Source organism: Neofelis nebulosa, chromosome X (assembly GCF_028018385.1).
Source record: "Neofelis nebulosa isolate mNeoNeb1 chromosome X, mNeoNeb1.pri, whole genome shotgun sequence".
NCBI classification, from domain to species: Eukaryota; Metazoa; Chordata; class Mammalia; order Carnivora; family Felidae; genus Neofelis; species Neofelis nebulosa.
Window position 1 is genome coordinate 123,876,512 of NC_080800.1, and position 25,229 is coordinate 123,901,740.

The window sequence follows — 25,229 nt, forward strand, 5'->3', positions numbered from 1 at the left end:
TCCGCCAATAGTGGCAGGTCATTCCACTGGTCAAACACTGGTTCCACATGTCCTTGCCACATCCAAGGCCCCACCTTTCTGCTGATGGGGAAGACGGGCGATCTTCCCTTTGGGGTTTGTTACTCTGGCAAGAAGGGCTCTGGAAGAAGTTGGCTTCTCACGGGTATCGAGGGCCTCCTCAGCACAGGCACCACGTTAAGCACTCTACGTCACCTGTCACCGCCCGGAACACTCTCAGGAAGGTCTCTGCCGAGTGGGTCTTATCGCGGTCGTTAACTGGGGAGTAACTAGGTTAAGAGAGGTACGGTCTCAGCTGCAGGGTGAAAGGGCACACCCTACAATGACTTGATTCCCTGGCTGGCTCACCAGGTGGCCTCTGTGCAGAACTAAGAGCAAATGTTGTCCTTTCCCTCCCCAGACCAGGATCCCCCAAACCATTGCCTTCTGAGTAAGTGGAACCACCAGTTACTGCTGTTCAAGCTGCAACTTGGGCTGTGACAGGACACTTGATTCCTCCTGCTCCTCACACCCACATGTAGCCCATCAACTCAACTGAAAAATCTCGAGTGCAGCCATTCCTTTCAGGCCCACTGCCCCACCTTGGTCCTTTTCCCATTTTGTTTCTATCTCCTATCTGTAGGATTCTAACATCTTCTCCATGTGGCAGGTCGCGTCTCCTCCAAAAGGCTTCTTCTGGGTCTTCCCGAGAACCTCTACTGATCCAACAGAAGATAGCCTTTCGAGCACTCCGAATCTCTGCCAATCACGTGGCATGTGTTCTTGTCACCCTCACCAGCCAAGACCTCTGCTCAGACCCTCCAACTGCCCTCCTGGTGAAAGGACTCTTTTATAACCTTTGTGCTAAACACAGGAAAATAATCATCCTCGGTCTTTGAGAAATTTTATTAAAAAAAAAAAAAATCACTATCCATAGAGGCAACTAGATTTAAAAAAAGAAAACCGTTTCAAATGTTTGTGCCTTTGGCCTTTGGAAAAGGGGGAGGGAAGGAAGACAAGGGACAGCTGACTGAGAAGGTTGTTGTCATCCCCACCACTGGGGAGGCATTTGATTTCGTAAGTATTAATCAAAATCATTCTTGATTATAGCAAAAACAACCTTTGCTATAATTTTAATGCAATTAACTGGAATATATGGTAATTCTGAGCAATCTTGCTCTTGAGATTAAAGAACAGCCTGCCAGGAAACATACGAATAAAGCTTTAAGATCAAAATTTGCATAATTAGGTTTCTTCCCCAGTCGCCCCACCCCCACCCCGGCTTCTCTGGCTAGGAGAAATTCTGGTGAAAGGAGATGTTTAAAGTCAGCAGGCCTACAGCCCGGGCTGGCTGTGTGTGCTTCCCTCCCAGGATGGAATATTCCTTTCTGAAAGCATGTTCACATTTTGACAACACATCCCTGATAGAAGGCAGCCGAAGACAGGAGGAGAAATTACAGAGTACAGAGGTTTTGAACCAGACATTCGGAGGTGGGAACAAAAAAAGCAGCAATGCGTTCTAGCTTATGCAATTGCTTCCCAGCAGCTTAGTACACAAACGTGTCCATCCCACTCTAGAAGTATCACACTCTATTCTTGAAAAGATTACCTAAGCAATAGATCAAACCCCGAAACTATGGGTTTTGCTCATGCAACATGTTTTAACACCTGGGGTACAATGGATTTTTCTCAGATATTCTCCCAACCCAGGCACTGCTGCCACTGAACAGGCCCCACGTCCTACACCCCCCCTGGCAGGGCTGGGACAGCCAGAACCACTGTCCCACCCCGCATGGCCCTTTTCCTACTAGCTCTAGCATTCCTGACCCTCTGAGGAAAGCCTGCATAAGAAAAAGCATCAGGCGGTTATCTTCCTGAAGACACGACAGGCAGGGACGGTAGCAGCCACACACACTGGACGTACAGGCTGGGGACTGAATGAAAGGATTTCACCCCCCCCCCACCTTCCACCGTGTGTCTCACACAGTTCGTCCAGTGAATCCTGCCCATACAATGATCTTTAACATTTGAAATCATGTCAAATGCCAACAGTACCATTTCCTCTTCAGTTATTCTTGGACGTGCGGTAAAGTTTAGGCTGAAAGGTTAATATTCCTTTATCAGAAGGCTTGGAGGGAACAGAAAGCATCAGTTTTGTTCTTTTCTACTTTGAAAACAAATGCAGAGAGGAGGGAGACAAAAGGCAGGACAACAATTGCGTTTTTATGTTTGTAACACACACTTTCAAGGTAAAGCGCCACACTGGAAACTACTCAAAAACCTAAGAATCTGCCCTGACTTCTGGCTCCAGATGGCAGACCCAGCACATGTACATTCCCTGAATCCTGAACCCCCTGGGGAAGGTCAGAAAAGCACTGGCAGCAGGAGGGGGTCGGGGAGAGACCGGCCACCTGAAGAATGCAGGTGGAGGAGATCAGAACAGAGAAAGCAAAGGCAAAGGAGCGGAATGGCATCAAATATGGGAGAAGGTGTGGGGGAACTGCAACTCTTCTACACTGTTGGTGGGAGGGGAGGTGGCACAACCACTTTAGAAAGCTCCAGCACTTTCTTACAAAGTTAAACACACTCTCCGAGGTCTTCATCCAAGAGAAATGAAAACACAGGTCTGCAAAAAGCCTTCTACACCAATGTTCCTAGCAGCTTGATTTGTAATAGCGCAAGAGTGGAAACGACCCGAATGTCCCTGAGCAGGAGAATGGACAAACAACATGTGATATAGCCACATGACACGAACCACTCGGCAATAAAACGGATTGCAGATACATACTAGAACATGGACGAACCCTGAAAACATTATGCTGCGTGAAAAAAAAAAAAATCAGACACAAAAGAGCTAATATTATATGGTGCCATTTCTATGAAATTCTATGAAATTCTAGAAGAGACAAAACTAACCTAGGGCATAGAAATCAGATCAGCTATTGCTTGGATTTGGGGGCAGGCAGTCTCAGAGGTGATGTAAAGGGAAATTAAGGATCTCAATACTTTAGTGTTTACTGTTTGTAAGTTTTACCTCAATAAAAGAAATCCTTGAGAACCTTACGAAAGCTGGGGGCACAAAAACTTGTAAATGCTATTGAAGAACCCTGAAAACCTTAACATCTGAGCATTTTCCTGTGTGTACCTTGTACCTCAATAAAAAGAGGGACTTAATAACTATCTAGAACTAAGTGAAGAAACAATTTAAGACACTATCAAAGAACATAAATGAAGACTTGACTTGAACAACTGAAAAGACATACTAAGCTGTGGCTGGAAGGATGTGACATCATAAAGAGGTCAATTCTCCTGATGTCAATGTTTTTTTAATTTTTTTAATGTTTATTATTTTTGAGAGACAGAGAGACACAGAGCATGAGCAGGGGAGGAGTAGAGAGAGGGGGAGAACAGAACCTGAAGTAGGCTCCACGCTCTGAGCGGTCAGCACAGAGCCCAACGCAGAGCTTGAACTCACAAACTGCGAGATCATGACCTGAGCCGAAGTCAGTCACCTAACTGACTAAGCCACCCAGGTGCCCCTCTCCCTGCCTCTTTGACACTGTGGGACCATAGCTGGTTAACTCCCCAACCTCAAGCAATCTCCACTGGGTGCAAGTCAGTGTCGGGGGAGAACAGTGGGACAGGGAATGAGGAGGGGCCTAGGAAAGTGGCCAAGGAAGAAGCACAGACCTGCCGTTCCCCTGCACTGCCCACACACCCCACCCCTTCACCGCAGAGAAGCTGGACATCTCCCTGCTAAAGAAACTGAACATGCTGGCAAGGAGGAGCTGGCAGCCCAGGCAGACCTGGGACCTGGCCAGCCCCAGCCTGCTCCCTGGCTCCCTGACCACCCACAGCCCCAGGGTGCAGCCCTTCCTCCTACACACTGTGCCCATTCCCAATCCCCCCAGCCTGCAGCCTGCCTCCCAGCCCAGGGAGAGGAATCCCCAGCCGGGTCTCCACTGAGCAGACACCAAGAATCACCAGACACTGGGGGAAACCAGCAACTTCCCTTCATTCATCAAACAAATAGTTATTGAGGAGCCTGACAAGCTGCCTTGCTCTGATCTCAGCCCTGGGAAACTTCAGCAAACAAGGCAACTACAAGTCATGTCCTCACAGAGAATTCTAGTGGGAATGGTCTATCCATGCAATGGAATATTATCTGGCCATCGAAAGGAATGAAGGCCCGAGCCATGCTACAACCTGGATGAGCCTTGTAAACCTCACGCAAAGTGAAAGAAGCCAGACAAAAAGGGCCACATTCTGCGTGATTCCATTTATATAACACAACCAGAATAGGTGCGTGCCTAGAGACTGAAAGCTGGTTAGTGGTTGTCAGGGGCTGGGGAAGGCAAGAATGTCTAGTGACTGCTAATGGGTATAGGCCATCTGTTTGCATTTGGGGTGATGAAATGGTCTTGGAACAAGACAGAGGTGATGGTCACACAACTCTGTGACCACCCCACATGCCACTGAATTGTATAAAGGGGTGAATTTTATAGTATATGAATCATATCTCAAGGTTTTCAAAAGCCATAAAAAAATTAAACTGCATTTCAAGATGGGATGTTTGCAGGGAAGCCGGTGTGAAAGTGATTCTAGTCAAGAGACTACAGGGAACCAGACTGGAGTCCAGCTGCCTTCATTAACAGGGAGTGGGAGAAGGGTCGAGAAGCAAGGAAGTACCCAGGGCGTGAGGAGGAGGGGCAGGGTGATGTCTTGCTCACTATAAATACATCTGGCCTCTAACCAGGGCCTGAGCCTGGCTTCCCAGACATGAAACATGGTGTTCTTCCAGGGGCTGTGTGTCTGGCTTTAACACAACAGAAGCGCTCTGACTGTGCTGCTTGCGATTCAAATCGCAGCAAATCCAATCGTATTTTCAATGACCGAGGGAGCTTTCATTTAAAGGAAATCCTTCAAGTGAATGCTTTTTATAGGCTTATGGAGCAGAAAGTTAGCACAGGATAACTTAGTCACCAAACACTGAAGACTTCCCAAGTACCAAGGCCTGGGGGAGAGAGAAAGAAGATAAAAAAACTCAGTTTGGAAAGGGGGGGCAGACATTCTCTGGGAGCACAGGGAGATGGCATTAGGGCCTGAGATCCATTGAAATGCTTCAGATCTCTTCAAAGTGTTCACTATCAACGCTTCCCTTCTTTAAACCTACCTTTTTCTGAATCCTTATTTGAACCACTTCTTGACTGTTTTAGGTTATTAAACAGATGTCTCCTGAGCAACATGTAGCTCCTAAAAAGCATTACATTTTTTAATTGAAATTTGAGATAATTATAGATTCAATTCAGTTGTAAGAAATGAGGCAAGGAGATCCCTTGTACACTCTGTGTAGTTTCTCCTAAAGGTCATATGTATTATGCAAGATTATAGTATACAGTCACAATCAGGATATTGACATTAATATAATCCACTCATTCAGGTTTTCCTATTTTTACCTGTAAGTTCTATACAATGTTATTACAGGCGTAGATTCATGCAACCATCAACATGGTCAACAAAAAGAACACCTCCGTGCCTCATGCTGCCCTTTTATAACCATACCCACCTCTCACCTTCCTCTCACCTGCCCATAACCCCTGATGACCACTAATCTGTTCTCCATCTCTATAAGGATATTTCAAGAATTCATAGAGATGGAATAATGCAACATGTATTCTTTTGAGACTGGCTTCTTTTACACAGTGTAATTGATCTGACATTCACCCAAGTTGTTGTGAGTATCAATAGTTTGTTTCCTTTTATTGCTAGTAGTATTCCATGGAGTGGACGGACCAGTTTGTTTATCCATTTAATCATCAAAGACCACAAAGGATTCCAGTGTTTGGTAATTACAAATAAAGCTACTATCAACATTTCCGTACAGAAAGCCCTACATTTTTCCGAATGCCTTTGTGCTGCCTCTAAGAGGCAACTTGGATCACAGAGTTTTCCCCTCAGATATATGTAGAGAGACTGTGGTGATGTCTTCTGCTATCCAACAGTGTCATGAAGGATGAAGTGAACCTGGCTTCATTTCTTCTAATAGGAAAATTGTGCCTAGGTTCTTTTTTTTAAATGATCACCAGAATAGATAAATCACTCACTAACCTAATCAAAAATGGAGGAGAAACTAACTGATACATACGTTACAAATGAGAAAGAGACTACTAACACAATGGAAATCAAAATAACAAAACACAGCTTTCACAACCTTTGTTCATAAATGCAATAAACCTGACTTTATTCACGGATTTCCTCTTTCAATCATTTGACAAATATTTGTAAGTAAGCACCTTCTATGTGTCCTAGGTCCTGGGAATACAGCAGTAAACAAAACAGACAAAAAAAATCTTGTCTTTATGGAGCTTACATTCAGTTGGATTAAAAGAATATTATCCTAAAACTGTAAAATTTCAAAAATTAGTTAAGAAGAAAGAAAATCTAAAGAGAGCAAGCACCACCAAGAGCATGGAGCCTGCTTGGGATTCTCTCTCTCTCATTCCCTCCCTTCCTCCCTCCCTCTGCCCATCTCCCCCTGTCACCTCTCTAAAAATTAAAAAAAAAAAAAAGACATAAAAATGTTCAAAAAAATCTTTAAAAAATAAAAATAAAAATAAAAATAATGAACAGGGGATCTAAACAAACATTTTTTCCAAAGACATCCAGATGGCCAACAGAGACATGTAAAGATATTCAACATCACTCATCATCAGGGAAATGCAAATGAAAACCATGATGAGATACCACCTAACACCTGTAAGAATGGCTAGTACCAAAAAGAAATAATAAGCGTTGCAGAGGATATGGAGAAAAGGGAACCCTCGTGCATGGTTTACAGGAATGTAAATTGGTGCTGCCACTCTGGAAAATACTATGGGGGTTCCTCAAAAAGTTAAAAAGAGAACCACCCTATGATCCAGATATTCCACTTCTGGATATTTATCTGAAGAAAATAAAAACACTAATTCAAAAAGATAGATGTCCCCCTGTATTCACTGCAGCATTACTTACAATAGCCAAGATATGGAAACAACCTAAGTGTCCATCAATGGATGAATGGATAAAAAAGGGTGAGATACACACACACACACACACATGCACGCACACACCAGAATACTACTCAGCCATAAAAAAAGAAAATACTGCCATTTGCAACAACATGGATAGACCTTGAGGATACTGTGCTAAGTGAATTAAGTCAGACAGAGAAAACAAATACATGATTTCACTTATATACAGAATCTAAAAAACAAAACAACACAAAACCTACTCACGGATACAGAAAACAGATTGGTGGTTATCAGAGGGGCGAGGGAGGGGGTCAATTGTATGGTGACAGATGGTAACTACATTTATTGTGATGATTACTTTGTAGCGTATACAAATACAAATGAGTATGTTGTATAATGAAAACAATGTTATATAACAATTTAACTTCAATTTAAAAAGTGTACAAATAGAATCCAGTTAGATATTTAAAAAGAATATATACAAACCACAGTGGGCTTGCCAAGGATCACCTGGATGCTAGAGAAGGATCCGGTGAAGTAATTTGTTATATTGATAAGTTAAAGGGGAACAGACAGATGTAAGATATGCCAAAACATCACTTCATAAAATACAGTGTCTTAATTCCGATTTTTTAAAAAGCCAAATTTTTAGTAAAATAGGAGTAAGAATTTATCCTTAACCCAAATCATGAACAATCAAGGAGGCCCTTTAGCACCATTATTACTTAACATGCTCCTCAGTGTGCTAGCCAGTAGAATCAGATAAGAGATTACAAAGAGGAAGAAAAGAAATACTTGAAAAGAAGAGGCAAAGCCATCACTATTTGCAGAATATTTGATTATATACCTAGAAATGCCAAGAAGATCAAGTGAAAAACTAGGTGAAATATAAAGATTGTTTGGGTAGGTGGCTGGTAATAAAAAATAAATACAAACTCAGGAGCTTTGTCAGATCCCAAACATCATCACTTAGGAAATTTAACGGGAAAATAAGAGCCTATTTACAACAGGAGTATATACTATAAAGTACTTGGGAATAAGTAATATGAAATGTGAATTATAAACATGAAGAAGTTATAAAACACAAAAAGAGGGGCACCTGGGTGGCTCACTCGGTTGAGCGACTGACTTCGGCTCAGGTCATGATCTCACGGTTTGTGAGTTCAAGCCCCACGTCAGGCTCTGTGCTGACAGCTCAGAGCCTGGAGCCTGCTTCGGATTCTGTGTCTCCCCCTCTCTCTGCCCCTCCCCCACTCATGCTCTGTCTCTGTCTCAGAAACATTAAAAAAAATTAAAAAAAAAATAAAACACAAAAAGAACATAGAACTAAATAGAGAGGGAAACCTTGTGTTTGGATGGGAAAGTTCAATACTGATAAAAAAAAAAAAAAAACTGGTTCTCTAAAAATCAAGTCAATGTGATTCCAATCGAAATCCCAATGGACTTTTTTATTTTGAAAAGTTTACCCTAAAGTATATATGCATGAAACACTTGGGAAAGTAGGAAATTTCACAAAAAGTGTAATTTAAGGAAGACCTGCTCGATCAGACTCTAAGATTTCTGCAATTTTTAAATCAGAGTAACATCTAAATATACTTTAAAATTGCAGTACATGAATGACCTAGCTTCAGTACTGTGTCTACAGACAATGCTTGACTCCAGTGTCATTTCAAAGGCTATTGGGGCCCACTGTTTGGACGTCACTAGTCTAAACCTCCATTATCAGTTCTATGCCCCATTACTTCCGTTGCCTGCTCTCAAGTAAATGTACTCAGGAATCTCCCTGTATGCACATTCCCAAGTAAGACTACAGTAGGGAGGAAGTCACCCCCTTCCTTCTAATTCCACTCCCCAGAAAGGTCACCAGTGTAAACCGTTTGGAACCTGCTACCTCAAAAACCAAGTTTTAAAAAAACACATTTACCCCAGTGGCCTTAATGAAACCTTTCTGTAGACCGGTGGGGAAAATGACAGAAGTCATGTTCCTGTTTGAGAAGTTAAGGGAAAGGAGGAGAAAGTGCAGTGAATAGAAATTTGAAGGAAGGAGAAAGGAAAAGGAGCTGAAAAGGGAGACAGGAGGCAGAGCTGTGACAGGATGAAGGAAAACTTGAGCAGGTCCTCAGACGAGTGAGAAGAATCAAAGAAAGGGAGAGGGTGATGGATGGAAAGAGACAAGAAGGGGTTGGAAGCTGGGAAGACAAATTTAAAACAGAAACCCTGGACCATAAAGGACCGGGGAATCAATAAATCTAACAATGTGAAGCACCCACTGTGAGCTGGGGTAGGGTTAGGGATAGCTCCGGGTCTCCTGGCCCCCAGTTTAACACCCTTTGCACTGGACAGACTGTCACTCAAGGACATGATCCAATAATCACGTGAAAGGATGCTCAGCTTCATGAGTCATTAGGGAAATGCAAACCAAAGCCACAATGAAACACTACTGCACACTCATTAGGGTTTTTCCTAAAAAACAAAACAAAAAACAAAAACAGAAATAAAAGAGTTGGTAAGAACGTGGACAAATTGGAACCATCATATACTGCTGGTGGGAATGTAAAATGATACAGCAGCTTTGAAAAGCAGCCCGACAGTTCCTTAAAAAGTTAAATATACTGTTACAATGTGACCTAGCAATTCCACTGAAGAGAATTGAAAACTTAAGTCCACACAATAACATGTATGCAAATGTTTATAGCAGGATTCATAGCAGACAAGAAGTAGAAACCCAAATGTCTGTAACTAACCAATGGATAAATAAAATACTATGCCCACACAATGGAATACTATTTGGCCATCAAAAGGCATTAAGTACAGATACGTGCTAGAACACGGATGCATCTTGCCAACATGGTGCTAAATGAAAGATGCCAGTCACGAGAGGAGAAATACCATGTAACTGTTTGTTTGGAATGTTGAGAACCAGCAAATCCATACAGACTGAAAAGAGATTAGTGGTGGCCAGGGCTGGGGAGGAGGGTGGGACTAGCGAGTGGGGAATGGGTTTTTTTTTTTTCCAGGGTGAAAAAGTGTTCCAAAATTCTGGCGTGGTCATTGTTGTTCAACTCTGTGAATATACTAAAAACCACTGAATTGTGCAGTATGTAAAAATGGAATTATGTTAATATACAGGAGGGGAAGGGAAATCAACCTGTTACACAAAGGCTTCTGCACTTCAGAGGCAGCAGATACAAAGGTCCCTTCCGTGATCATGGGCAAGTCCCGTTGTGATTTTCTGCCTGTTTCCTCAGTTAAAGGGAGGATTGTGGCTGCACCAAAAACAAAAACAAAAACAAAACAAAAACAAAAAAACAAAAAAAACCAACAACAAACCAAAAACCAAAAACAAAACAAACCATCCTCACTGTCAGACAGACCTCCCTCCTCTTTTGAGGCTACAGCTACCTGGCCACTGCCCCTTTGCTTGAGGCTGCCTCCCCCCACCCCCCGACTTCTAGCACATTCCCTCCTACTCATGGAGCACAGTGGAGCTGCCTGGCAGTGGCCAGGTTCCCTTTCTACCACAGGTCACCCTCTGGCCACACTGGATTGGGAGCTCCTTGAAGCAAAGCCAGTGCCTGAGCCATCTGGGCCAGCCCAGCACCAACAGGTGCAAGCAGCACTTAACACTTCAAGGAAGGAGCCAACTTCACCTTGCTGCATTCTGGGCTGGGGCCAGGTTTCAGGAGCAGGCCTGGCATCCCCGTGCTGACTGGCATGGGCACAGATGCTGGCTCCAGGTGTGCTCCTCGAGCCAGGCCCTCAGGGTGCCTGGGCAATCCAAAATTCCTTAATCGGCTTCCTCCATCCTCCAGCATTGCTCCTTCCAACCTTCACTCTCTAGCTGTCTCCTCACACTCGCAGCACAAGACTTGTCTTTGTCTTCCCTTCACAGAAAACACCGAGGCCAGGCCATTAGGCAGGCCTGCTCCATGTGCCCCCTCAAGCCATTCCATATGCACGGGTGATAACAACAGTTACAATCACTGGCATGAATTAAGCACTAAGGTTCAGACCTTCTCGCTCCCACCTCTCCCAGCCACCCCGTAATTAGGTACCATTATCCTCAAATATTATGAACAAAGATTTTGAAATGTAATTTATAACAGCAAAGACCTAGAGTCCACTGCAATATCCATCAAAAATCATGCATTCCAAACAATTTTACTTAAGAAAATATGAGGTTATATAAACAGGATAAAGATACACACACGTGCACACACGCGCACACACGCGCACACACGCGATATTTATGTATCTCAACTTGTGTTTTTAGCAATGGCAGGACACATCATTCAGACTGACCTTCCAATTACAAATGATGAAAAGGGCTGATTTTAAGAACATCCCCTTAAAAGCCCTGAACAGCTGACAAGATGGTAAAAACAACCACAACAAAACCTATCAGAAGGCAGGACATCCAGAGACTAGGAACCCATGCAGATCCAGCTGTCTGCCCTGAAGGCATTTGCCAAACTGGATAAACTTGTTTCCACAACCTTCCAAGGCAGGCAAAAGGATCTGAAACATGGGCCATGCCACCTAAATCGAGGAAATCTAACAGTAAATTCTTCCAACATTAAATCAGGACCCTAAAGACCTACACCCTTGACATAAGGGTGACTCAGAAACAAACTTGTCCTTTCCCAGTTTGGCCTCCAGAGGGCTGCAAGGAAGGCTGCGTTAGTGCTGGAGAAACAAGGGGGAAAGCTTAGGAACCTGTTTTAGGTGAGCCAAGATGAATAGCATCCCAAAGCACCTGACAAAATCAAATACAAATCTCTGGAACAAGGCACATTTATCCTAGCCTTCAAAGAATCCCCACATATATATTTCAAGGACAATGAGCAGTACACAGCCAAGAATAGCCAAGCACAAGAGGAAATAAAGCATTGTTAATGAGAATATAAAAACAGAAAAATGGGTTTTTTTCTTTCAAGATGGTGGATCAGCACACGAGTTCTCAGCTCATCTTGTCCCTGAAATGTAGCTAGATCAGCACCAAACCATTTTTCACACCTAGGAAATGGATCTGTCAATTAACACAACAATCTGTATAACTTGAGCCACAGAACTCAGCAGGTATACAGTGTGGAGAGGAACTGGGGGAGAGAAAAGCCAAGGAGGATAGGGAACTGTTTTTGCTGAGAGAACAGAGAAAGTAGGGGAGAGTGTGGCACATCAGGAGAGTGCAGGAAAACAACTCCCCCAACAGTAGCTGGAGAGAGAGAGAGTGAAAACTCTCACAAGGGACTAAGCAAGAAATCTGTTCTCCCAAAACCACTGATGGGGAGAAAGGAGAGGGTTTCAATACCATTAGGACTCTATAAACAGAGGAGCACGAGGAGCGCAGAGTCAGAAATTCCAAAACTCAGTAGCTGGTGGTGCTCTGGTGGGGAGGAAGGGTGAATACCCAGGAGCACGCAGCAGCAGGGTCTGAGAGGTCTATGGGCCACATGGGGAGAAGCAGTTCCCCTGCTTGGAGAACATTTGGTAGAGGCTATACGGCCTCTCCACAGGCAAAGGTCCCAGTGAACCCCAGAGAACAGCCACAACTAGAACAGCCACGTTCTTGAAAAAGAAAACCAAAGCAGGAGGCATCACAATCCTGGACTTTAAGCTGTATTACAAAGCTGTAATCATCAAGACAGTATGGTGCTGGCACAAAAACAGACACTCAGATCAATGGAACAGAATAGAGAACCCAGAAACACACCCACAGATATATGGCCAACTCATCTTTGACAAAGCAGGAAAGAATATCCAATGGAATAAAGACAGTCTCTTCAGCAAGTGGTGCTGGGAAAACTGGACAGCGAAAAGTGAACCTGGACCACTTTCTTACCCCATACACAAAAATAAGCTCATAATGGATGAAAGACCTAAAGGTAAGACAAAGCCATCAAAATCCTAGAGGAGAAAACAGGCAACAACCTCTGTGACCTCGGTTGCAGCAAATTCTTACTTGACATGTCTCCAGAGGCAAAGGAAACAGAAGCAAAAATGAACTATTGGGACCTAATCAAGATAAAAAGCTTCTGCACAGTGAAGCAAACAATCAGCAAAACTAAAAGACAACCAACAGATTGGGAGAAGATATTTGCAAATGACATATCAGACAAAGGGTTAGTATCCAAAAATCTATAAAGAAGTTATCAAAGTCAACACCTAAAAAACAAATAATCCAGTGAAGAAATGGATAAAAGACAATAGACACTTTTCCAAAGAAGACATCCAGATGATAACAGACACGTGAAAAAATGTTCAACATCAATCATCATGGAAATACCAATCAAAACCACAATGAGCTACCATGTCATACCTGTCAGAATGGCTAACATTAACAACTCTGGCAACAACACATATTGGTGAGGATGCGGAGAAAGAGGAACCTTCTTGCACTGTTGGTGGAAATGCAAACTGTTGCAGGCACGCTGAAAAATAGTATGGAGTTTCCTCAAAAAATTAAAAATAAACTACCTTACAACCAAGGGTGTATGACTAGGTATTTATCCAAAGGATACAGGTGTGCTGTTTTGAAGAGGCACATGCACCGCAATGTTTATAGCAGCACTACTGACAATAGCCAAAGTATGGTAAGGGCCCAAATGTCCACTGACAGTTGAATGGGTAAAGAAGATATGGGGTGTGTGTGTGTGTGTGTGTGTATGTGTGTGTATGTGTGTGTGTATGTGTGTGTGTATGTGTGTGTGTATGTGTGTGTGTATGTGTGTGTATGTGTGTGTGTATGTGTGTGTGTATGTGTGTGTGTGTGTGTGTGTATGTGTGTGTGTATGTGTGTGTGTATGTGTGTGTGTGTATGTGTGTGTGTGTATGTGTGTGTATGTGTGTGTGTGTGTGTGTGTATGTGTGTGTGTATGTGTGTGTGTATGTGTGTGTGTATGTGTGTGTGTGTGTGTGTATGTGTGTGTGTATGTGTGTGTGTATGTGTGTGTGTATGTGTGTGTGTATGTGTGTGTATCCACAATGGAATGTTACTCAGCAATCAAAAAGAATGAAATCTTGCCATTTGCAACAATGTGGTTGGAACTAGAGTGTATTATGCTAAGTGAAATTAGAAAAAGACAAATATCATATGACTTCACTCATATGTGGAATTTAAGATACGAAACAGATGAACATAAGGGAAGGGAAGCCAAAAGAATATAAAAACAGGGAGGGGGGGAAAACCATAAGAGACTCTTAAATACGGAGAAGAAACTGAGGGTTGCTGGAGGAGGTTTGGTGGGGGGGATGGGCTAAATGGGCGAGAGGCATTAAGGAGGACACTTGTTGGGATGAGCGCTGGGTGTCATATGTAAGTGATGAAGCACTAAAATTCTACTCCTGAAATCAGTATTACACTATATGTTAACTAACTTGGATGTAAATTAAAAATATATAAATTAATTTTAAAAAATAGAAAAATGAACCAAGACTTGACCAGGCAATGCATAAAAGAAGAAATCAAATGGGACAATATATGCAAAGATGGTCAACCTCATGAGTAAGTGGAGAGATACAAAACCAACCATAACAATATAAAATTATAACCCCACCAGCAGCTAACGTAATACTCAAGTTGTGAGGTTGTGGTACAACAGAAATGCTTATACACTGCTGATAGGAAGATAAACCCGTAAAAACACTTTGGAAGACTGTGCAGCAACACCCGTTAAGACTGAAATTACAAACACCATTTAACCCAGAAATGCGACTAAGTATAACCCTAGAAGAGCAATTTTCAAAATTTTGGCCTTATGACTCCAATACTAAACAATTGAGAATGTCAGAGATCTTGTGCTTGAGGTATATCCACTGATACTTATAATATTAGCAATTCAAGCTGAAATTGTCTCATGGGCTTTCCAAAGGTCCCCAGACCACTGGTTGAGAACTCCTTTCCCAGAGAAACTTGTGCCCATCTGCAGAAGAATGGTCATGGCACAGCACTGCTTGAAGCAGTCAAAAACTGGAAATTATCTCCATATAGGTCAATAAGATAATGCATTACACGGGGCGCCTGGGTGGCGCAGTCGGTTAAGCGTCCGACTTCAGCCAGGTCACGATCTCACGGTCCGTGAGTTCGAGCCCCGCGTCGGGCTCTGGGCTGATGGCTCGGAGCCTGGAGCCTGTTTCCGATTCTGTGTCTCCCTCTCTCTCTGCCCCTCCCCCGTTCATGCTCTGTCTCTCCCTGTCCCAAAAATAAATAAAAAACGTTGAAAAAAAATTAAAAAAAAAAAAAAAAGATAATGCATTACAAAAACTTACAGTATATTCAAACAGCAGAAAAATACATAGCAATGAAAATGAATGAACTACAAACACACACAATAGATCATTAGCCATTTGGGGGACAAAGGCAAAACACAAAAACGTACATCCAGTGCAATTCCATTTCTGTAACGTTAGAATGCAGGCCAAACTACATCGTATTATTTAGGGCCACATACACAAGGTGGTAGAAGTAGAAAATAAAATGACTCCACAAAAATCAGATGGTAGGGGAGAGGGGGCTGGGATCATGAGGGGGCTTGCGAACGTCTACGGGGGTATTGTCAACATTCTGTTTCTCAATCTGCATGGTGAGGACACATTTTAAAGGCCTTGCTCACTTTTCTGGATCTATATTAGATTTCACAACAAAGGTTAAAGCTATATGCACAGTTTGACACCAATAATGTGCAATATATATTTCTGCATAATAAATATTACTGAAATACTATATTCCAATACATTAACACTGCTTAAACCTGGGTTACGGGATTTGGATTTTCTCTACACTTTCCAAGTTTACCACAAAGAATGCATATTACTCTTGTAACCATGTAAGCACCTGGTATCGTCAGGCTTTATTATAATTTTTAGCCTGCTGGAGGGTAGGTAATTTTATCTTATTACAGTTTAATTTGCAGCTCTGATTACTAATGAGGTTAAATATCTTTTCATATGCTTGTTGTCCTATTTGATTTCCTCTCCTATGAATTGCCTGGTCAAGTCTTCGGTTCATTTTTCTGTTCAATTTTTCTCCACTGGTTCTCAGAAAATCGTCAAAGGTATTTAAAGAGACAAGGTCACCATCTAAAAGTGAAACTAATAAGGATAAACACAAACTAGATGGGATGAGCCATCTGTGGAAATCTACGCAGAAAATAACTACCTGAAGAGACTGGGGATGTACCTGATCAGACTAGGATGAGCTCAAAGCTAGCCAAGAAGCCTAGAGTCAGCTTGAGCGGATACCAAGCCAGATTGGGTGTGATCGGACTTACACCCACATGTCTATCTGCAGGCAACACAAGGACAGAAAACTTTAGGGACTCACAAGGAATACTGAAAACAGAGGCTGGAATTACAAACAACATGTCTGTCTCTACAGCCGTGGGTCTCAACCTGGGACAGTTCTGCCCACTGGGGACACTGGGCAATGTCTGGAATCATTTTGGGGTTGGCAAGACTCGGGGTGGGGCGGGGTGCTACTGACATCTAATGGGTAGAAGCCGGGGGTGAATGCTAAATATCCTAATGATCCCTCTCCAAATGTCAATAGTGCCCTGGGAGAGAAACTCAGCTCAACAGCCTCTACCCAGGACAGAAAGTACTCAACCCTTCGTGACTCTTTCTCAAGTAGAAATAGTCAGAGGGGGAGAAGAACAAATGCCCGGCTGCCTTACATTAATGAGATAATCCAAAGCCCTTGAAACTCCCACTGTGCAGGCGCTTCCAAGGGGGCCACATGCTGGGTACTGTGCTTGCCCTCTCATGGAGGGAGCCTGTGCAAATAGGGCCAAGTGAAGCTCATAGAACATCAGCACAGGAACGACCCTCAGAGCCAGCTAGTCCAACCCCCTCACTGGAGAAACACCCTGAGAGCCGATGACAGCAGCGTGGCATCAAAGGAAGAGGGGAAAGCACAGCTATCAACCATAAGATGCATGATGGCAATTAGTTCATAAAGAACCAGCAGTTAGAGGGACGCCTGGGTGGCGCAGTCGGTTAAGCGTCCGACTTCAGCCAGGTCACGATCTCGCGGTCCGTGAGTTCGAGCCCCGCGTCGGGCTCTGGGCTGATGGCTCGGAGCCTGGAGCCTGTTTCCGATTCTGTGTCTCCCTCTCTCTCTGCCCCTCCCCCGTTCATGCTCTGTCTCTCTCTGTCCCAAAAATAAATAAAAAACGTTGAAAAAAAATTAAAAAAAAAAAAAAAAAAGAACCAGCAGTTAGAGAAGGGACGCTGTGTGGCTTCCGAGGCCATGCGCTAGATAATGTGCCCTGCAGAACTTATACGCCGATGTTCATGACCACACAATGCTCGACAGTCAAAGGGTAGAAACAGCCCAAATGTCCATCAGCTGATGAATGGATGGGCACTTCTCAGTGTGAGGAAGTCACAGAGACATTAAGAGACCCAAAGGGCTGAACCCAACCAGAAGTCAGAGCGCAAGGGAGGCCTTATCTGCTACCGCGTGAACAAGTGGTCCGGAGCCAGGACACATGCGGCAGTCACTATGCAGAGTTGCTCCCAGCTCTGTAAGTTCCTTGAGGGCAGGTGCAGGCCTGCCCTCTGTGGTTTTCCCCACAGCACCCCTCGACCAAAAGAAATACCTAACAGCTCTGTTTATGAAGTGCTTCCTTCCAACCAATTCAACGGTGGCAGTTTGTGTGGTATCTGACAGACATCGATTGATGCATGTTCCTCAAAATTGAAAAAATATCCATGGCATCACCAAGAGTTTGCTGCAGTGCCCCCAGGGACACGGCTCAGGACCCACGGGATGAGCCACAGGATGCAGAAGCAAAGACTGGAAGGATGGGGGGCATGCTTGCATGTTTATTGTCTGAGCTCTTGCCCCGCAGGTGGCCTGTCCAGTGCCCCCAGCCCTATCTACCCGGGGACGCCAGAACCCCTCCTTCCCTTGAAGCCCAGAGTACAAATCACTCCCCGTGTTTGCTTCACCAGCCCTTGTTGGCCTCCCTTAACTCTGCCCAGATCTTGTAAACAGCACTTTAATTAGAGGTTGAATTGCTGTATCTATGCCTGCCATCCATTTCCTGCCCACTCCCTGTGCCAGGGATTGTTCTAGATACTGGTGACAAAGCAGATGAAAACAAAGTCCCTTCCCTCATGGAGCAAAAGTCTGGCGGCAGAGACAAGACAGCAGACAGAAAATATCTGGGCATGAGGACTTTAAAGCAAGCCCAAGCAGGCTGGGATAGAAGGGTATTGGGATGCTATTTCAGGTAGGGGGTCAGGGAGGGCCTAAGGTAGGGGCATGTGACCGGAAGTGAGGTCACACCTATCTGCGGGAGGACCTTCTAGCTAGAGGGGAGTGCTTAGCCTACTTGGGGGGCAGGGAGTGGAGGCCAGAGGATGAGTAGGCCCCATTCTGTTGGGTCTTGTAGGCCTCAGTAAGGGTTTGCATTTGGTTTTCATTATAATTCAAAGCCATTGGAAGGTTCTGGGCAGAGGGACAGGATACCTTAGGTTTCTGAAAGATCACCTGGCTGCTGTGTGGAGACTGAACTGTAGGGGGCAGGAGTGGACTCTGGGACACCACTTGGGAGGTCACTGCCAGGGCCCCACAAAGAGGGGCACTGGTGACCCCACCAAGAGAGGAAGCCGGGGGGAGGGGGGAGGAGGTAGGAATCTGAAGGATTCGGAGGGCAGTCCGTGGACCAATCAGATGTGGGGTGTGAAAGAATGAGCCACCCGGAGGAGTGGCAGGACAGGGTGCAGGTACTCAGGTGGGAGAAGCAGGTCTGGAGGGGACAAGCAGAAGTTCAGGATGGCACAGGGTCCTTCTGAGATGCCTATTAGCAGGGGTAAGCATCAAAATAATTTACCACAGCTGCACAGGGCATGAACCCTGTGGTTACCAGATTATGGGGAGGATGGGAGTTCCAGAGACCCTGGAGGAAGGGCCAGGATCTGGTGGGTGGGTGGGGAGAACTGAACTGGAAGGATTGATTTCAAGAACCTGACCACTAGCAGGGACCCTGCAGCTGTGGGGATGCTGAATGTAGGAGACTAGAGGTAAAGAGCTCTCAGGGCTGGGGATAGAAACTGAAGACTCAGAGGTATGCAGACAGAATTTAATTTTAAGCCTGGAAGCACCTGAGGTCAGAGAGGTGAGAAGCCTGGGAGAAAGTGCTTCCAGTGTGTGCAGGGGTGACCAGAAGGTGGCAGATGTCCCTCAGGTGTCACGTTTCCCCCAACAGGAAGCCATCGCTGACCCTAGCCAGGAGCAGTTTCAGGGGAGAGGTGGAAGAAACTAATGGAGCCCCCAAACTACGAGTCTACATGGTATAGAGTATGCGATGAATAAAAGATTAAAACACAGTTTTTGTTTCTTTTTAAGCACTACTGTGGATTCTTGCATTTTTTGAGCCAGAGCGAGGAGCCAAATGAATGAATGATGAAAGGTAAAAAAAGGGATCGCTCCTGCAGAAGAGCCCAGAACTCCACAGGGAGTGAAAGGGCTATAAAGAGCAACTAAATTAGAGCTGCTTCTGCTCATTCGGACTCTGAGCCCAGCTCACCAACTCAGGGGCGTTTTCGTGCAGGCCAAGTAAAAAACACGAGCGCCCGAATTCTCACTGGAACCGCCTTAGGAAGGTGGCCTCTTCGCCTTCTTGGCCCATCTAGGGAACCTAACACACCACCCGTTTGCATTAGCAATTAACTGGCTACTCCAACAATTCTGTGAGGCCAACAAAGCAGACATCAGCAGCCTGTTGGTGCAGATAAGGCAACTGTTGCCAGCAAATGGCGGGGGCCAGGGCCACGCTGGAATGCAGGCTGTGTGTTAATTCTGTCATCCCAGGCTAGCTGAAGCAGCAATAAAAATAAAAAGAATGTCAAAATGAGCCCAGTCTGTGCCGGGGCACTATTTTGGTGGCAGTGAATTCCGCACTGAAACAGTATTTCCTGCTGAGGGTACCGTCTCTAATTTGGAAAGTAATCCCAAACGAACCACCTGGCATTGCCAGCCAGATGTTGTCTAGCCCCCCAGTAAACAGATGTTCCCTGAGCACCACTCTCTGTGGAATTCAACCACAGTTTTCCAAGTGTGTTTGTTGGTCTAAAGCTGCAGAGCCCCCTTGACATCTTATGAGCAGCCCTGGACCAAAAACTCATAAAAACAGAGCTCAAAGCAGGTTGAAGCTCAAGTGGAGGTCCAGGACCACCCCCGGGCCCCATTCCTGCTCTGGTTCTCTTCTCCCACCGGCTTGGGGAGAATGGGAACCACACAATCAGCTGAAGCCAGGACACCGGTGGGGCCGCACATCCTTCCTCCTCAGCAAAGGGGCAGGTGCAGCCAGACAAATCCAAACCCCTCGATCTGTCTGCTGGGCCACAGAGAGCACTGCATCAAGCAGCCATCAGGACTCAGGGTGGGGGGGGAGAGAAGGTAAAGGCCTCTGGGCGGAGGCACTGTAGGCACCAGCTCCAATTTCCTTGTGAAGTAGCTCTAAAAAATCAAACCCAGGCAAAAAGGATGTAGCGGTCTTCCAGGGCCCTCAGAGGTGCTTCTAAACGCCCATTTCCACACCAAGAACATCACTGCAATCCCAATTTTCTGCACATTTAAACTCCTGAACTCAGAGCATATAGGGAATTGGTTTAAGATAGCAAAACCGAAACATTGTAAGGAGACAGCACAAGCTAGTTTTTTCAAGGAATGAAGAGGAAGCTATTATCTACCCCTTAGCTGTTCTATTAGTCTGCTCTTGCAGCTACAACAAATTCCGAAAGATTTCAAACACACACTTCATTTCTTTAATCTTACGGTTTTGGAGGTCAGAAGTCCAATACAGTTCTCACTGGGCTAAAAGCAAGGTGTCAGCGGGGCTCTGTTCCTTCTGGAAGCTCTCGGGGAGAGTCTGTCCCCCTTTTCAGCTTCTAGAGGTTGTGTGTGCATTCCTTGGCTTGTGGCCCTCCATCTTTGGGCCAAATCTCTCTCACATCGCACCGTTCTCACTCCTTTACCTCCACCTTCCATATTTAAAGGACCCTTGTCCCTCAATTGGCCAGGATAATGCAGGAGAATCTTATTTAAGGCCAGCTGATTAGCTACCTTAATTCCTCTTTACACATACCCTAAGAGTCACAGGTGCCAGGGATTAGGGCTTGGCTATCTGCGGGAACCCAGCACAGCTTCCCACTCACCCTCATATGGATCATCTCCCTTCTTTCAAGTACTGCCCACAAGTTTTGGTTAGACGTTTACGGTGACTTTTTAACCTTTTACATGCAAACCGAGATCGGCTAATCAGTGGACTTGTGAGTAAGACTCAGGGAGAGCCAAGTCTGGGTTGGCAGACAGGACCCCCTGCAGCCAGGCCTCCCCAAGCCCACCCAGAGCAGCAGACGAGGACATCCAGGTGCAAAGAGTAGGAGTGGGCACATAGCAGGAAAAGCACCAACACCAAGTGCTGGAAGAACCCAGGAAAGTCAGGGATGGAGGCTGGAGGGATTGGGTAGATCTGGCCAACCCAGCACATGCCCCTGTGGCCTGTCTGGCTCATACCCAATATCCCATCCCAAGGAGGCCCACAGGGCTTCTGCCTGGATCCTAGCCTACATCCCAATACCACCAGCACTTGGGGCCCACTGCTCTTCTCTCTCCCCTATGTGACCAAGTCCCAGGGGTCACAGGCTGCCATCACTCTCATTTGTTCTGCTTGGACTACAGTGAATTTTTTTAAATGGACATATAAAAATTTTTATATTAAAAAAAATTTTAACGGAGATATAATTCACGCACCATACAACTCACCCTTTAAAAGTGTGCAATTCGATGGCTCTTAGTACACTCACAAGGCTGTGCAACCATCACCTCTATCTAGTTCCAGAACATTTTCATCACCCCAAAAGGAAACTGCACCTATGTGAAGCAGTCACTCCTCCATTCCCCAATCACCCCCCAAAAGCCTCTGGCAACCAGTCATGTACTTTTTGTCGCTATGGATTTTCCAACTCTGGACCTTTCATATAAATGGACAATACAATATGTGAGCTTTTGTGTCTGGCTTCTCTCACTTAGCTTGATATTTTCAAGGTTTGCACTGCGTATTTTTAAACCGTGGCTTGGAATGTTTTAGGCAACGTAAGAATTACTAACAGCTCGCTGGGAGCCACACGCTGTGCTAAGCACTTTATCCATCTGTATTCATTCAATCCTGCTAACAATCCCTTGATGTGGATGTTCTGGTTATCCCCATTTTACAAATGGGGAAACTGAGGCACAGAGGTATTCTACGTTCATGACCCCTGCTTTGGTTATTCAGACAAACCTGAGTTTAAGTCCTAAACCTCGCCGGGCCACTCATTTTTCATCTGAGAAATGGGTTACCAATGAGTTACTTTTCAAGGCCATATACAAATGGCCGTTATGGACACAAGAAGGCGAGAGGGGTCATACTGTCAAAACCTTCAGGGTGGTTATGAGGGGTAAACGTGTGTGAGGCACCAAGGGCCTGGTGCGTGGAAGGCATTTGGGGAAATGGAACCTTCGTGATCATTACTCCCCTCCTGTACCACTGTGATTCTTCCCCCACCACACAAAAGATCAGCTTCCCATTTCTGTAGGTGCATGCAGGCAACATATTTGTCCTCAGAGGATTTTTCAGAACTACTAAAATACAGTCTGTCTCAACTTGCCAGACCCTGAAGGGCAAAGTAATGCCTTCCTACAAAATTGTTGGGGCAACTGAAAACAAGACATGTGAGGTGCCTGGCACACAGCAAGCACTCAGGAGGTGGTAGCTGGTGGCAGGGCCACAGATCTGAGAGTGACATACTCCTAGTCCCCTCAAAATGCCATTGTTAGGCCTAACAAGGCTGAGCAAACCAAGTGAAATTCAGAAAACTTTCCCAAGGCAGGAGGGCACCCTCCAGGTGCTTATAAGCAAGGACCGTGGCATCAGACAAGCCTGGGGTCAAATCTTAGCTCTGCCACCTGAGGCAAGTTACCTCACATTTCTCTGTGCCACTTTCACCTGTAAAATGGTTGCAATGGTTCACAGACTCCTCCAGCACCTCCTAAATCACCTAGTATGACACATCATGGTGAAAATCTGAGACCTGTTCATTTCTATTCCTCCTCTCAGTGTGCATACCATGTTGAAGAATATAGCCTCGAAGGGAATATCATTTTTCTAATTTTTTTGTGCGTGCACTTTCAAACATTCCATACCAACAAAAGTCAATCAAGCAATTACACTTTTTCCCACAAATGCATCATAAAAAATTAAAATGTTAACCCCGAAGAAGAAAAATGAAACAGAAAATGCAACAACCCTATAACTTGCTTTATTTTCCTTCACAGCACTAACAATATATTATGTAGATTGTGATGTCTATGCTTGTTTTCTCCCCACACCAGGACATTAGCTCCAGAAAGGCAGTCTTAGTTTGATTCACTGCTGCATCATCGGTCTCTGGAACAGAGCCTGACACCTTTGTAGAATGTTGAATGGCTCTTCTTGTATCAGGTCCAGGATGGCTGCCCACATGAGAAATATTTCTGCATCTTTTGTAAAACTACCTTAGACTGTCTACTGTTTTCCAGTGTTCCTCGTGTGTAACATAAATCTCACTAGCACTCAGTACAAGGACAAAGTTTTGTTTTTGCTGAGCTCATGTTTTTCACTAGCTGAATTTGCCTTCCTTGTCAGGAAGCTCAGAGCCCAACTCTACTTAATTGCAATGTTTTCCTCAAACCTTTTTCTGATGTGGAGATGGGATATAAATAAGTGTAAGAAGATTCTGTCTGTACATGTTGGAGGTCCTATTTTTAACCACACACTGCATTTATTCTAAGATGCTTCTCAAATATGCCTGCGAACAACCCGGGGATCTAGTTAAAACGCAGAATCAGACTAAGTCAGGGGCGGGGCCTGAGATGCTGCATTCCCAAGAAGTCCCAGGTGATGCCTACGAGGGCCCTTGGACCACACTTGGAGTAGTGCGGCTCTAGGACACTTGCTCTTTTGATTCCGCAGCATTTCTCTCTCTACCTCCTTGGCAAAAGTCGCCAATGGCTAGAAAACTGGGGCGGGCACCAGAAGCACCTGGGGAGCTGGTTAGACCTACACATCGCTGCCCCCCCATCCCGTCCCCGCAAATATCCTGACAAAAGGGGATAGGAATTCGCCCAGGAAGCTCCCTGGGTGCTTTTGCTGCAGGTGGCCTCAAAACACATTTTGAGGAGCCCCGCTCAAGGGAATGAGTGTGCTCTCTTCAAGGTTTTCCCAAAAGCAATCTCCTGGGGACAGCTGTTGTCACCGGCGGTGACACCTCTTTCAGGATTTTAAGGGAGGATTAACCCGCTGTTTCTAGCCCAGCACCCAGAGGGGTCCCGGTCCCTCCTCTCCGACCACCTGGATCGCGGCAAGGTCAGTCCCCCCGGGCCCGGGGCTCGCACCCCCACTGCCCCGCCCACCCGCCCGCAGCCTCCGCCGCAGGCCTGCGAGGTGGGGGCCGGGCCGCTCATGCGCACCACGGGGCCGCGGGGCGCCGAGCCCCCGCCCCGCGGGCCCACAGGGCGGGGTCCCCGCGCGCCCCCCGCCCGCCTTACCTCTCTGGACCAGAGTGGCCAAGGAGAAAGCGAGGCAGATGAAGAACGCCGAGCGCCAGAGCACCATGGCTGGAAGCGGGCAGAGGGGCCCCGAAGAGCGCAGTTAGCGCGAGAGCGCCCGAGGGGGAGGTCGGGGAGGTGCTGGGAGCGAGGAGGAGGAGCAGCAGTAGGAGGAGCCCCGCCGCCACTGCAGGGCCCCGCCCAGAGCCGGTGCGCGCCGCACACCCCCGGGAGGGCGGAGGAGCGCGCGCGAGCGCTGGCGCTGGGGGGCGCGCCGGGCTGGGGCCAGGTGCGGCGGGGCGGGGCTGCGACTGTGGCGCGAGGGGCGGGGCCAGCCTGCAGTCTCGGGGGGCGGGGCCGCCGCGCGAGGGGCGGGGCCGCAGTCTGAGGGCAGGCCCTCACCCTGGGTGCGGGCTGGTGAGCGAGGCCGTGGCGGGTGGGCACCCGGCGGGTGGGTCCGCCCGGGTTGCGGCGAGAGCCAGCGCGTTGCTGGTTGCCCGAAAGGCCTCCCCACCCCCACCCCCCACCCCCCGCCCAGTCCTCGAGAGGTGAGCCTGCGGGTCCGGAGTGTCAACAGTGGCAGAAGAGCCAGAGGCGCGGGCGGCCAGGGTGTGCAGTGATTTCCATTCCGCGAGCCAGACTCCTCC

General features: G+C 46.0%; 1 protein-coding gene across 3 annotated transcripts in view; it reads right to left on the bottom strand.

Moving 5' to 3' along the window:
• CD99L2 (CD99 molecule like 2) overlaps positions 1–24,759 on the bottom strand; it is an 88,885-nt gene extending 64,126 nt beyond the window's left edge. For all 3 annotated transcript variants that reach the window (XM_058712293.1, XM_058712292.1, XM_058712291.1), the window contains exon 1: positions 24,583–24,759. In XM_058712293.1, coding sequence (XP_058568276.1) covers positions 24,583–24,649 — 67 coding nt within the window. In that variant the 5' untranslated portion in view covers positions 24,650–24,759. The remainder of the gene's footprint in view (positions 1–24,582) is intronic.
• Between the last annotated feature and the right edge of the window lie 470 nt (positions 24,760–25,229).